The following is a 14,701-nucleotide window of genomic DNA, read 5'->3' on the forward strand; positions in this document are numbered from 1 at the left end:
CTCCCCTACTTTCCTCGCGGCCGTTCACTCCTTTCCCGTCGCCTTCACTTCATAGCCTTAGCTTCTCAGAATAATGGAATAAAAAGATTGCGATCAGTAGAAAGTAATACAAACAAAAAAGACTGAGTTTATTTTTTCCCGTTATTTAGAAAGACTCCCTGGGTCACGGCCAACTCAGTACAAAGATGCGCTTTTCTTTTTTTCTCCATCACACTAGCGATATGTAAATATAGACAAAATGATGATGCAACACACACACACACACACATTAATGAGCCTTGCTCTAATCGGGAGGGTACCTGCTGGTGATTGCGAGTCCAACTCAAGATCAGGCCGTGGTGGTGAAATACACCGCACCGGTAGCTCGGTTCTGCGCTGTTAGGATTCGGCCTGGGGCAGGCGGAGGTTCGAGCCCCGCTCAGGCCGATATTTTCCGCTAACAGTGAGTGGTTACTGTCCTCCCTTGAACAAGGAGGATGGAGTGTGTGGTGTGTGAAGGTTCCGGCAGCATATTCCCAATCTCTCTATAAGTATGTAGTCCCCGAGTGAAGACGCTCGACTGTAGCTTCGAAACTAACTACACGGTGTTCTGGAAAATACTCTCATTGTGATTCCAACTCAAATTTACTCTGTGTTAATCCATTTAACTAACCCTAACCTAACCTAATCTAACGTAATCTGTACTGCTCAAGAGCTGGCGCCACATACCTGTACAGAGAAGGGAAATACATCTTCCCCCGGCAGTGCCCAGAGATCGACAATGAGGCTTGCTCTGACGGGAGGGTACTGGCTGACGATGACGAGTCCAGCTCGTGGTCAGGCCGTGGTGAATTACACACACACACACACACACACACACACACACACACACATGGCTCCGGTAGCTCAGTTCTGCGCGGGCAGGCTCCGGGCTGGCAGGCGGAGGTTCGAGCCCCGCTCAGGCAGAGTTCTTTCCACAAACAAGGAGCGGATTCTGTCCCCCTTGAGCAAGGGGGATGGGGTGTGTGGTGCATGGAGGTCCCGGCAGTACCCAAAGATACATTATAACGAGCCATGCTCTACCAGGAGGGTACTGGCTGACGAAGACGAGCCCAGCTCGTGATCAAGCAGTGGTGATTTACACACACACACACACACACACACACACACACACACACACACACACACATGAAGTCATCTTGATAGCGTCTGGGCCCAACATGACAAGACTTTCACCACTTTCTGTCTGCCTGTCTGCCTGTCTGCCTCCGCTCCTCCAGACTAGTGGCTCCCCGTCCTGCGAGGCGAGCCGCGGCGGGAGGCAACACAAGCTCGTTAGATCAATTTTCTCGACGGCCTCGCTGCCTGCCTGCCTGTCTGCCTGCCTGCTTGCCTGCCTGCCTGCCTGCCTGTGTCTCTGTCTGTCTGTCTATCTATCTCTCTCTGTCTGCCTGTCTGCCTGTCTACCTGCCTGCCTGCCTGTCTGTCTGTCTGTCTGTCTGTCTGCTTGGGACACAATGGTATGAGTGCTTGATGGATGGAAGAAAACCAACCGAAAATGAAGTTAACGTGATTTCCCAAAGAATTCATCCTCTTCCTCCTCCTCCTCCGTCTCCTCCTCCTCCTCCTCCTCCTCGTTCTCCTTCTCCTCCTTTCGTCATCTTCTTCCTTCCTTTCTGTCTTTCATTTGTTTCCTCCCTCCTCCTCCTTCCTTCAGGCTCAGGCTCCTCCTCCTTCTCCTCCTCATTCTTCTGTAATCTTTTCCCCTCCTCTCTGACCTTCATTCCTTCCTCTACTCTTCCTCCTCCTCCTCCTCCTCCTCCTCCTTTCCCCGCCGCCTTAGCTTTCCAGAATGAAGAAAAAAGACAAAAAAAAGAAGATATTGCGATCGATAAGAAAGAGTACACAAAAGGAGACCGAGTTCGAAAGTTTTGTTGGTTGATTTTGTTGTTTAGGAAGGCGCGGAACTTATCATGAGAAGGAGTTAGTTATGAGTTACTGAGTTAGTTAGTTAGTTGATATTCTAGTTTGCTAATATCCCTGTGTTTTGTGTGTTAGGATATGTTAGGTCGTAGGATCATAGAGGTTAAGAGAAGGACCTTGTTAGTTAGTGTCCTGAAGTCCTCGTGTGTTGTCCTTGTGTGTTGAGTTTCTGTCGTCTTTGTGTTGTCTTGTGTTGTGTTCTGTGTGTTGTTCAGGAAAAGGAAGGCCGCAGGAGTTATCGTATAGGTTAAGAGAAGGACCTCGTTAGCTAGTGTCCTGAAGTCCTCGTGTGTTGTCCTTGTGTTCCTTGTGTGTTGAGTTTCTGTTGCCTTTGTGTTGCTTTGTGTTCCATGTGTTAGTTAAAGCATGAAAGACCACAGGAGTTATCGTGCAGGCTAAGAGAAGGACCTCGTTACTAGTGTCCTGAAGTCCTTGTGTGTTGTCCTTGTGTTCCTTGTTTGTTGGGTTCCTGTAGTGCTTGTGTTGCCTTTGTGTTGTATAGGAAAAGAAAGGCCACAGGAGTTATCGTACGGGTTAAGAGAAGGATTTCGTTGGCTAGTTTTCCGTGTTATCCTTCAGTGTTATCCTTGTACAGAAAAGCAGGAGGTAGTGTAGAGGTTCGTGGATGGTCTTTGCTGGCTTGTTTCCCGGTTATCCTGGCGTGTTATCCTTGTGAATCATCCTGCTGTGTTATCCCTGTGTGTCATCCCTGCTGTGTTATCCCTGTGTGTCATCCCTGCTGTGTTATCCCTGTGTGTCATCCCTGCTGTGTTATCCCTGTGTGTCATCCCTGCTGTGTTATCCCTGTGTGTCATCCCTGCTGTGTTATCCCTGTGTGTCATCCCTGTTGTGTTATCCCTGTGTGTCATCCCTGTTGTGTTATCCCTGTGTGTCATCCCTACTGTGTTATCCCTGTGTGTCATCCCTACTGTGTTATCCCTGTGTTGGTCGGTACGCAGGGCAGCACGGCGTGGGCGAGAGGCGGCGGTGATACGCAGTTGTCCACCAGCTTAAAGGGAACAGCGGAGTCCACTTCCTCTCGCTCCTCTTTACTCCCTCCCTACCCCTCTCCCCCTCCTTCTCTTCCCTTCCTCTCCCTCCCTCCCTTCCTCCCTCCCTTACGTTCCCCGCGACCCAAGCAAGCACTGCACGTCACCACAATATTCTCTCTCTCTCTCTCTCCTTTTCTCACGTTCTTCTCGTCTCCCTCACTCCCTTCCCATTCCTTTTCCACTCTCTCTCTCTCTCTCTCTCTCTCTCTCTCTCTCTCTCTCTCTCTCTCTCTCACCAAAGGCACAGAGACAAGCGAGGCGAACTTTGTAAATTTTGTTCCGAGTTTCTGTGTGAAATTACCAAAGAAAATATTGTTCGGAAAAAAGAAAGTAAGAAAGTTGAACACGTGAGGCAAAAACCGAGACTTGACTGTGTGTGTGTGTGTGTGTGTGTGTGTGTGTGTGTGTGTGTGTGTGTGTGTGTGTGTGTGTGTTGCTTTGTTTTCTACTTGTGTTTGTGTTGAGTAAGTGTTTTTCTTCTCTTCATCTTGTTCTCTTCTCTCGTTTTCTTCCTATTCTAATCCTTCTTTATATGATTCTTCTTCTTCTTCTTCTTCTTCTTCTACTACTTCTTCCTTCTCCTCCTGCTCCTTCCGTTCCTTTTCATTCTAATTTTCCATTTTATCATGTTTATTTTTCATTTTTCTTCTATTCCTCCTTCTACATGCAATACATATGTAAACTCATCACACACACACACACACACACACACACACACACACACACGCACGGCCATGAGCATCAGGTGTAGATTAGAAGGGTTGCCTCAGAGCTCGGCGGGAGGAGGAGGAGGAGGAGGAGGAGGAGGAGGAAGTGCCTGATCAATAAGTCGACCCCCGCCCTCCAAGTCCATCCCTCCTCCTCCTCTTCCTCCTCCTCCTCCCCCTCTCCCTCCTCATTTTATCCCTTCCCCTCTCGCCTGTCCACTCTTTTTTTTTTCCCTTTCCCTCGTCTGGTCTCGTTTGCCTCCTTCCTCCTCTTCCTCTTCCCTTCTTCTTTTCTTTCTTTTTCTTCTATTTATTTTTCTCCTTCTTCTTCGTCTTCTTCTTCCTTTTCCTCATCCTTTTCTCCCTCTTTTTCTTCTCCCTCTCCTCCTTCTCTTTTTCCTCCTCCATCAATTATTTCTATTGGTCTTACGTAATTCATTTGCTCATCTCTCATTGCGTCTTTCTTTTTCCTTTACCCCTCCTTCTCCTCCGCCTCCTCCTCCTTCTTTTCTCCTCTGCCTCCTCCATGGGCCAAGACGCACGGCAGAGGAGCGTGAATGACACCCACACGGCCTCAGCTTGTCTAACCCACCTCCGTAGCAGTCCACGTGACCCTGGAGGACAAGCGCGCGGGGCCAAGGCCAACCCGAAATAGTTTTCCGCACATGCCACACCACAAAGAAGAAAGAACGCAACATTGGTCCCCGACAGACGAGATCAGCGCGGTGACACGGGCCAGCACACACACGGCAGCTCCTGAATACTAGGCTACCTTAACCACAGTGTTCGCGGCGGAGACCACTGAGCCTGTCCCGGGGCACTGCTCCGCCCGGGGGTCACGCCACCCCGAGACACTGACTCAAGTGGAAGCAGGTTGCAAACACGTGCCTCGACATCCTCCACACGAACAAGTGGACAGAACCCGTAGACTTATTTCCGGGGTTATTGAAAGAACTTGAGCAGCAAATACTTGAGCCACTCACCAGCGTACTTGACAGGTCGTTACAAATGAACAAGGCTTCCGGAGACTGGACACTAACGAACGTAACACCTCTTCCCTTCCCGATGCTGAGCGTTGCCGTGAACGACAGGCCCAGCAGCTTGACACCAGTGGCAGACAAACTCCACGAAAGAATTACCTGATACAGTTTCTAGAAGACAGCAACATGACTTCCGACACTCACCACGCTTTCGGGAAGAAGCGCTCCTGATTTTAAGCAATGTAAATGGCTGCTTCCAAAAAGGTATATATGGAAACTAGGATAACCACATCCCTAGCCATGTCATATATCTGGACTTCCAGAACGCTTTAGACAATGTACCTCATGAGTGACTTAAGAAACGTAGGTCAGCGGCTGTAGGAATTGCCTGACTGCGTGGATAAGAGATTCGCTCAACAGTAGAACACAACGATTGTTACTCAACGGGCAGGCTTCTGAGTGGCTCCCTGTCAATAGCGAAGTACCCCGAGGGGCTGTGCTGGGACTAGTACTATTTAGTACATGTATCATATTCTCCCTTTCAAAAATCGCTGACGAAACATAAGCGTATGCAAAGGCCATCACGACAGTCGAATCCAAAATAATTAAAAAGGACCTTGACCGAATTATTCAGAGGTCTGAAAAGTAGCACACGTCCCTTAATCTTGACAACTGTAAAGGTTTCTTCTTGCAGTAAAGGAAGCAGTTCATGGGCACAGAAACAGAAGAAAGAAAAACCGCTGAGCGGTGCTTCCGTGCAGATGAAAGAGTCCGAATGGAGTGTCAGTTCGGCTGGAGAGAAGCCTTGATACTCCTCTCTGGAAAGAGTTCTAGTCAGAGGAAGGTGGTAATGCAGACACAGGAAGGCTCTTCCAGAGCTTACCAGCGAAAAGTCTGAAAAAAAATGCTGCTTAAATATTGCAAGGGATGTGGATGACACAGGGATATGAACTAGAGTAGAAAGTTGTTCATCGGGACCGCCGGATGGGTGGAGGCATGCACTAATCAAGTAATGCATTTTGGTTCCAGAAATAGTAGCCATACATAAAACACGCGTGGGAGGCCTCTGTGGCTTGTACATAAGGACTCAGCTCTCGGGGTCACCATCAGCAGTGACCTGAAATAGGCAAAGCTCTGCACCTCTGCCTGTAACAAAAACTAATACTATGTTCGGGCCACCAGCCGATGGAACAACTTTCCTGCAGTAGTCAACGCGAAAACAATCGCATAACTCCGTCCAAAATCCCACTGAGCGTTGCTTCATTGCGAGCGGAGTGAACAGGTCAGTCCCGCACGCAGCCCGGCAAGGGTCGCACCACTCATGGCAGGCCGTGGCTGTGCCCCCCCGCAGGTGACCGGCGCGCCTCGTGTGTAGAAGGAAAATTTAATCCCGGAAGCCAACGAGATTGCTGTTGCCTGTTCTTCCATGTTTCCAAGTTTCATCCTACTTCCTATTCTTTTGTTGAAATGCCGCCTCTCTCTCTCTCTCTCTCTCTCTCTCTCTCTCTCTCTCTCTCTCTCTCTCTCTCTCTCTCTCTCTCTCTCTCTCTCTCTCTCTCTCTTCCCCTTTACTCTTCTTCATCCTTCCCTTTCCTCTCATTCGCTCCCTATTTTCCATGCTCCTCCTCCTCCTCTTCTTCTTCCTCTTCCTCCTCCTCCTCTTTCCCCTTCTCCTCTTTCCCTCTCCATCTTCCCGTAATCTCTCTCCCTCTCTCCCTTGATAGCCTTTCCCTTCTCTCCTTTCTTCGTTATTCCTCCATTTCTCATCCTCATCTTTCTCCTCCTCCTCCTCCTCCTCCTCCTCCTCCGTCTACTTCTTCCCTCTTCCTCCTCCTTCTCCTCCTCCTCTTCCTGCTTGCTGATGACACCAAGGTGGGTGGAAAGGCCCTCACAAAGACCGACTGTGAAATCATTCAGAAAGACCTCAATCACATTATCGAATGGTCGGAAAAATGGCAAATGTCCTTTAAAGTTGACAAATGCAAAGTCATGCACATTGGGTCCCAAAATAGTAACCACACATACATCATGAATGGGAAACCTCTGCAGGCGATGCAGGAGAGAAAGGATCTTGGAGTCACTATCAGCAGTGACCTGAAACACGCGAATCACTCTAAAAAAGCATACAACAAAACCAACACTATGCTCGGGTTCATAGCGAGGAGCTTCGAGTGTAAAACACCAGACGTGATGCTATCCTTGTATAATTCCATGGTAAGACCTCACCTCGAGTATGCAGTACAGTTCTGGTCTCCAAATTACAGAAAGGACATTGATTTACTGGAAAGGATTCAACGACGCGCCACGAAGATGATTCCAACCTTAAGGGTTCAACCGTACGAGGAACGACTCTAGCGACTCAATTTCTTTACATTGGAGAAAAGACGCCTACGAGGGGATATGATTCAAGTCTTCAAGTAACTGAAAAAGTTCAATAACGTCGATTATTCCAAATTCTTTGAACTGCAAACCAACTCAAGAACTAGAAATAACGGTTTGCCCATTCAGTCGAGTCGATGTAACACAGACATTGGAAGGAGTTTCTTTTCAAACCGAGTCATCCGCCAGTGGAACAATCTTCTCTCAGAAGTAGTAAATGCGAATACCATCAACTCCTTCAAATATAGAATCGACCGTCATTTCGCTGCGTCGGGAGTAAACTGAATAACGAGGTGCTTTCATCTGCTCCTCAAGCCCCAAGTGGCGGTCAAGCAGATTAAATCACCAAAGCGGGCGACCTCGTAATGAGCCAATAGGCTCTCTGTTGCCTGCATTTCCATGTTTCCATGTTTCCATGTTTCTATGTTTCTCCGTCTCCTTCTCTTCCTCATCTTTCTCTTTGTCCTTCCTCCTTCCTCCTTTCTCCCCTCCTTCCACCTCCACCACCACCTCCTCCTCCTCCTCCTCCGTCACCTCATCGACTACGTTTTTTTTTTAATAATTCTAAAAAAAAAAAAAAATCATACAAGTGATAATAAAAAAAAAAGAATAAAGGAAGGAGACACAACTACGACGCCACGGGAGGAGGAAGAGGAGGAGGAGGAGGAGGAGGGAGGGCGCGGATTGCAACGTGACCGAGCAAGGGGAGGGAAGGAAGGGCTGGTAGGAAGGGGAGTGAGGAGAGCCGAGGGGAGAAGATGGATGGGAGGGAGGGGAGGGAGGCGAGGGAGGAGGAGGCGAGGGAAGGAAGGAGAGGCGAGGGAAAGGAAGGGTAGGGGAGGAGGAGGAGGAGGAGAGGAGGAGGGAATAGCAAGGGAAGGAGCGGAGAAAGGGAGGAGAAGGGAAGAAGGAGGGAGAGCGGGGAGGTGGGAGGGACGGAGATGAAGGGGAAAGTGAGGGGAGGGTAGGAAAGGGAAGGAAGAAGAGGCAAGGAAAGCAAGGGGAGGGAAGGGGAGGGTGGGGAGGAAGGGCAGGTGAGGGGAGGGAAGGGAAGGGAAGGGGAAGGGGAAAGCGAAGGGAGACGAGAGGAGGAAAGGGAGGGCGGGGAGGTGAGGGGAGGGCGGGGAGGGGAGGGGAGGACGGTGAGGTGAGCGGAGGGCGTCGCTGTTTGCCTTCGGGCCGACCTTGCTGTGTTGCCTCGGCGCGATCTGGCTTTATGCTGCTCAAAGGTCCACGAGGTGTCCCCTTTTATTAATTAGGTTGAGTTGGGTCAGGATTGGGTTGGGCTAGGTTAGGTCAGGATAGGGTTGGGTTAGGACTAGGTTGAGTTACGATTTGGCTGGGTTAGGATTGGGTAGGTTAGTGTTGGGTTGGGTTAGGATTGGGTTAGGATTGGGTTGGGTTAGTACTGGGTTGGGTTACGATTGGGTTGGGTTAGGATTGGGTTAGGATTGGGTTGGGTTAGGATTGGGTTGGGTTAGGATTGGGTAAGGATTGGGTTGGGTTAGGATTGGGTTGGGTTAGTATTAAATTGGGTTAGGATTGGGTTGGGTTGGTATTAGATTGGGTTAGGATTGGGTTGGGTTAGTATTAGATTGGGTTAGGATTGGGTTGGGTTAGTATTGGGTTGGGTTAGTATTGGGTTGGGTTAGGATTGGGTTGGGTTAGGATTGGGTTGGGTTAGGACTTGGTTAGGATTGGGTTGGGTTAGGATTGGGCTGGGTTAGTAATGGGATGGGTTAGGATTGGGTTGGGTTATGATTGGGTTTTATTAGGATTGGGATAGGATTCGGCTGGGTTAGTATTGGGTTGAGTTAGGTCAGGATTGGGTTGGGTCAGGATTGGGTAGGATTAGGATGGGTTAGGATTGGGTTGGACTGGTTAGGTCAGGATTGGGTTAGGATTGGTTTGGGTCAGAGCTGGGTTAGGTCAGGATTGAGTTGGGGTAGGATTGGGTTGGATTAGGTTGGATTGAGTTGGGTTGGGTTGGGTCCTTCTTCGTTTGTTTGGTTTGGTTCGGTCAGCTTAGTTAGCCACCCATGTACTAACGGGAAAGGATGCAAAACAATCGGCGGGCAAATACATGTTCTCAAAAAGGCTCCTCCTGCCAAGAAAATAAGGAAAACGCTAGATGCGGCGGGGGAGTGGTCGTGCCCCTCAAGGATTCTATTGAAGGCGGTATCGAACCCTCCTTGCCACGGATTCTCCCGACTGGTTGGCTTGCCTCACGCGATAACCTTTCACGTTCTGGTTTAGATCTGTCAATATTTTCTTCCTTGTTTACAACTCAGCTTCCCCCCACATATTACGACACCAGGATCCGCCCTTCGGAGATTATCAACATAAGGATGAGCTTAAGTAGAAAGTCGCGCGCAGCCAGGCCGCGGGAGGGGTGGAGGCGTGCAGTCGGCAGGTTCAGAAAAGCTCAGAAAAGGTTAGAAAAGCAGTGAAGATAAAATCGCGAAAAAAAAAAGCAACACTGCAGCTATTGTATTTCCTCCTTTAGTTTTCGTACGTAACACACTCTGGCTCAAGCATTAATCATCAACTCTCCTCCTCTGACTGACAGTCTTCTACCTCTCAAATTCCGCAGCAATGTTGCCTCTTTATCTTTTATCGATTTGTTCACGCTGATTGCTCTTCTGAACTTGCTAACTGAATGCCCCCCCCCCCCCCCCCGCCCTTCCGCGGCCCCTCTGAACACGACTTTCTACTCTAGATCATTCCTATACTGTCCAAATCCCTTATGCAAGAGTTAACCAGACTCTTCACTCTTTCATCCCTCATGCTTATAAACTCTGGAACAACCTTCCTTCATCAGTATTTCCTCCTGCCTACGACTTGAACTCTTTCAAGAGGAGAGTATCAGGACACCTCTCCTCCCGAAATTGACCTCTTTTTCGGCCGCTCGTCTTAACTCTTTTTGTAGCAGTGATTTGCGGGCTTTTTTTTCATAATACTTTTTTCCCCCTTCAGCTATTTCTTTTACACCTTGGCAGCGCAGGAGTGAACGGTCCCTGGAGTGTTCTTGTCCTGGGCCGTGTTCTGAAACGTTTTCAGTCCTCAACAATTATTTCCAAAGTTCACAAAGGAGATTAGTCGGGTTCTCGTGGGTGTTTTTTTTCATGTTTATGGTACATAACCCTTGTCAAACTATTACTAGGTCCATAAAACTACCCATGGAAATACCCACAACCTATACGAAAGCCTTACGAAACGTGGGTGTAAGTCCCCAAATGTATGAGAATACGAGGCCAGCTTTCAGGGTCCGCGCTCGCCGTGTCATGGTGTGGACGGTGGTTACGACAGAACGCGCTGTGTTCGCTGTGTGTGCTTCAGGGAAGCGAGTTGAGTCCTTGTCTGGTAATGGACTCATGGTATACACAAAAGACGTGTTCGAGGTAATGGAGAATAATTTGATTGGCTCTGCAGATGATGCCGCTCTCCTGTCCATCATTCCTTCTGGTTTGCGCCAGTCCGTCTCTAAATTATTGAACAGAGATTTATCTAATATTTCTAGTTGACGACAAAAGTTGGATATGAAGTTTAAGCCAATGAAGACGAAAACACGCCCACCATTCGGCCTCGCTCCCCCACATCAGGTCACGGCACGCTGTTTCTCCGGACAGACAGTTCACGGAGACGACGGTTCTCGGCGCATCTGCCGCTCAGAAACTTGGAAGAACCGTAAATACACTCCAAGTGTTTGCTGACAACTTCACGCCCGGCGGGTGTTTTGTTTCCTACTTCCCGCCCTTCTGGCTTCCTGCCGCAGGACGTCACTCGGCAATAAGCGACACGGATTTCCTGACAGCTAATTTTGTGCCCCGGAAATGTGACATCTGGTCCTGAACATCGACGTGCATGTATTAAAAGAATCCGGTTAATGCACCTGATCCTCTGCCGGCCAGCGTCCCACGGGAACTTGTCCTGCGGCCAGCCAGGAGTTCCTCAGCACAACACCGTCACCGCTGCGGCCTGGTAGGTGCTGCTCATCCTCCTTAGGAGTTTTTTTTCCCCAAGAGTGGTTCGGCTCTGCAGCTCTCTGCCTCTTGATATATGCAAGGCAGAGAGTGTTAGCACACACAGGTCGAAAGTGCATGACTTCGTCTATACCGCAGCAGTAACATTTTAACATATAATAATTAAACCTCACTTTGCATTACTCTCATATATATATATATATATATATATATATATATATATATATATATATATATATATATATATATATATATATATATATATATATATATATATATATATATATATATATATATATATATATATATATATATATTAAATTTAAGTTGTTGTTACTTAAATTTTCGGCAGATAGTTCTCTTGCTTCATCAGATCAGTTAAACAGATTCAATCTGTTAATCACCATTTTTATACCTCGGACCCGTTATTCTTAAATCTCTCTCTCGGGTGTGTCGAGGTGGCCGCCTTCAGGACATGTAGTACTGATACTCTTCGGCTCTTCCTGGTGTACTGTGTTCAGCAACGGTAACAATGATGATGTTCCCGGGAAAAAAAACTAAACGAAACTGTTCAGGAATGTACTCACCGCCGCACGCCAGGACCCCTTGCGCCTCCTTCACCAACCTGTCGAGAGTGTACCAAAAATTAATGACATTGATTAATAATTATAATAATAATAATAATAATAATAATAATAATAATAATAATAATAATAATAATAATAATAATAATAATAATAATAATAATAATAATGAGTGCAGGAGGAGGATTGAAGCAAGGGTGTTTGAGATGAGTTTATTCTCGACTACATAGTTTCGCTTTCGCTTCTTTTGGCGAACTGAGGTGACTCAGGTGTCATCCCCCTATACGTATACAGGACACATGTGATGTCTTAAAGCCTTTGTTTTCTTTATTGGGTTATATAATTTCAGTTTATCTGTGATCGCTGTTTTTGTCGGCCCAGTACAACGAAGTCGCCAGGTCGATGCAATCAAACCGGCCGCGCGTTGTTGATTGTCCCGACCTGCCCACCGCCTCCCCTGTGTCCCGCCCCGCCCAGGCCACGGTCCGCCCCGCTACACACACACACACACACACACACACACACACACACACACACACACACACACACACACAAACACAAACATACACATATATGCATGATTTTTTTTCTCCTTTTTCTTCTTCCAAAAATCTACACACCCCAATCTCAAAACAATACCATCTCACTTACCGCAGCTGGAAACAAATATTCAGCCATCCTATTCAGTATTAACACCTCACACGTCCCCCGTGACGGAGTGGAGAGTGACGGGCGGTCTGGTCCGTGCACGCCCTTGTCTCTGTCGGCCAGCAGTCCTCAGGTCTCGGCGCCTCAGTTCGCCTGTTGGAAATGTCTCTCGTAGAAATTGTTGGGATTTTCATAGACTGCTTTGTGATGCTGCTGATAGTTTTACACGGCTTCTGCATCTCAAACGGAAAAATTACCCAGGCAACCCGGTTTATCTTCTCTGTGGCCTTGGAAAATAGTTGCATTGGGAACCCGATACGTTTAATAATACTGACCTAGGCATCGTCCTGTGGCCTGTGTATATCCTACTTTTGAGAGTAACATCCAAACCTCCTCAACACACTGACTGGCTGACCCACACGTGACACCCTCACCCCTCCACACACTGACTGGCTGACCCTACACGTAACACCCTCACCCCCTCCACACACTGACTGGCTGACCCGCTACACGTAACACCCTCACCCCCTCCACACACTGACTGGCTGACCCGCTACACGTAACACCCTCACCCCCTCCACACACTGACTGGCTGTACCGCTCCACGGAACACCTCACCCCCTCCACACACTGACTGGCTGACCCGCTACACGTAACACCCTCACCCCCTCCACACACTGACTGGCTGACCCACAACACGTAACACCCTCACCCCCTCCACACACTGACTGGCTGACCACACACGTAACACCCTCACCCCCTCCACACACTGACTGGCTGACCCGCTACACGTAACACCCTCACCCCCTCCACACACTGACTGGCTGACCCACAACACGTAACACCCTCACCCCTCCACACACTGACTGGCTGACCCGCTACACGTAACACCCTCACCCCCTCCACACACTGACTGGCTGACCCGCTACACGTAACACCCTCACCCCCTTCACACACTGACTGGCTGACCCGCTACACGTAACACCCTCACCCCCTCCACACACTGACTGGCTGACCCTCTACACGTAACACCCTCACCCCCTTCACACACTGACTGGCTGACCTGCCACACGTAACACCTCACCCCTCCACACATGACTGGCTGACCCTACACGTAACACCCTCACCCCTCCACACACTGACTGGCTGACCCCACACGTAACACCTCACCCCTCCACACATGTGACTGGCTGACCCCACACGTAACACCCTCACCCCTTCACACACTGACTGGCTGACCCACACGTAACACCCTCACCCCTCCACATGTGACTGGCTGACCTGCTACACGTAACACCTCACCCCTCCACACACTGACTGGCTGACCTGCTACACGTAACACCTCACCCCTTCACACACTGACTGGCTGACCCACACGTAACACCCTCACCCCCTTCACACACTGACTGGCTGACCCGCTACACGTAACACCCTCACCCCCTCCACACATGTGACTGGCTGACCCGCTACACGTAACACCCTCACCCCCTCCACACACTGACTGGCTGACCCGCTACACGTAACACCCTCACCCCCTCCACACATGTGACTGGCTGACCCGCTACACGTAACACCCTCACCCCCTCCACACAAGTGACTGGCTGACCCGCTACACGTAACACCCTCACCCCCTCCACACATGTGACTGGCTGACCCGCTACACGTAACACCCTCACCCCCTTCACACACTGACTGGCTGACCCGCTACACGTAACACCCTCACCCCCTTCACACACTGACTGGCTGACCCGCTACACGTAACACCCTCACCCCCTCCACACACTGACTGGCTGACCCGCTACACGTAACACCCTCACCCCCTCCACACACTGACTGGCTGACCCACAACACAAGTAACACCCCTCCACACTACACAACACCCTCACCCCTCCACACACTGACTGTCTGGCTCACTACACACGCTCCCAGTAAGGACCAGTTCACACTGTACCGACTCTGGGCCACGACAACCCAGCGACTCAGGGTACACGAGGCCTTGGGTGTGAAATGTTGATGTTAATTAAAAGGTCGCACATGGTCGGAAAGAGGTCTAGAAACGATCGCCGGATGCTGAGTCGGCACAGTGTAAAGGGGGCCTAAAAGTCGCTGGGTTGTCGTGGCCCAGAGTCGGCACAGTGTAAAGGGGGCCTAAAAGTCGCTGGGTTGACGTGGCCCTGAATCGGGACAGTGTGAAGGAGACCTAACAGATATCCTCCTTTCCAGACGCCATCGAGCAGGAGATCCTGACGTTGGTGGACACGCTCACCGTCCTGGACACGTGGTACAAAGCGAGGCCCTTCTACGTGAGGCCCTACCCGCAGCACTACCCCGGCGAGGACCACAGGAGGTATAGCTAGTGAAGGTATCGGGGGGGTAAGAACAGGACGCCTATTCCCTATCTACTGG

General features: G+C 49.5%; 1 protein-coding gene across 3 annotated transcripts in view; it reads left to right on the forward strand.

Moving 5' to 3' along the window:
- Positions 1 to 14,701, forward strand: part of LOC127008529 (aminopeptidase NAALADL1-like) — an 81,552-nt gene that overhangs the window by 56,313 nt on the left and 10,538 nt on the right. For 2 of the 3 annotated variants that reach the window (XM_050880695.1, XM_050880696.1), the window contains exon 14: positions 14,519 to 14,642. In XM_050880695.1, coding sequence (XP_050736652.1) covers positions 14,519 to 14,642 — 124 coding nt within the window. Of the gene's footprint in view, positions 1 to 14,518; positions 14,658 to 14,701 lie in introns of all 3 variants that reach the window. The other variant, XM_050880697.1, reaches the window with a different exon arrangement.

The sequence above is a fragment of the Eriocheir sinensis genome, chromosome 38 (assembly GCF_024679095.1).
Source record: "Eriocheir sinensis breed Jianghai 21 chromosome 38, ASM2467909v1, whole genome shotgun sequence".
NCBI lineage: Eukaryota > Metazoa > Arthropoda > Malacostraca > Decapoda > Varunidae > Eriocheir > Eriocheir sinensis.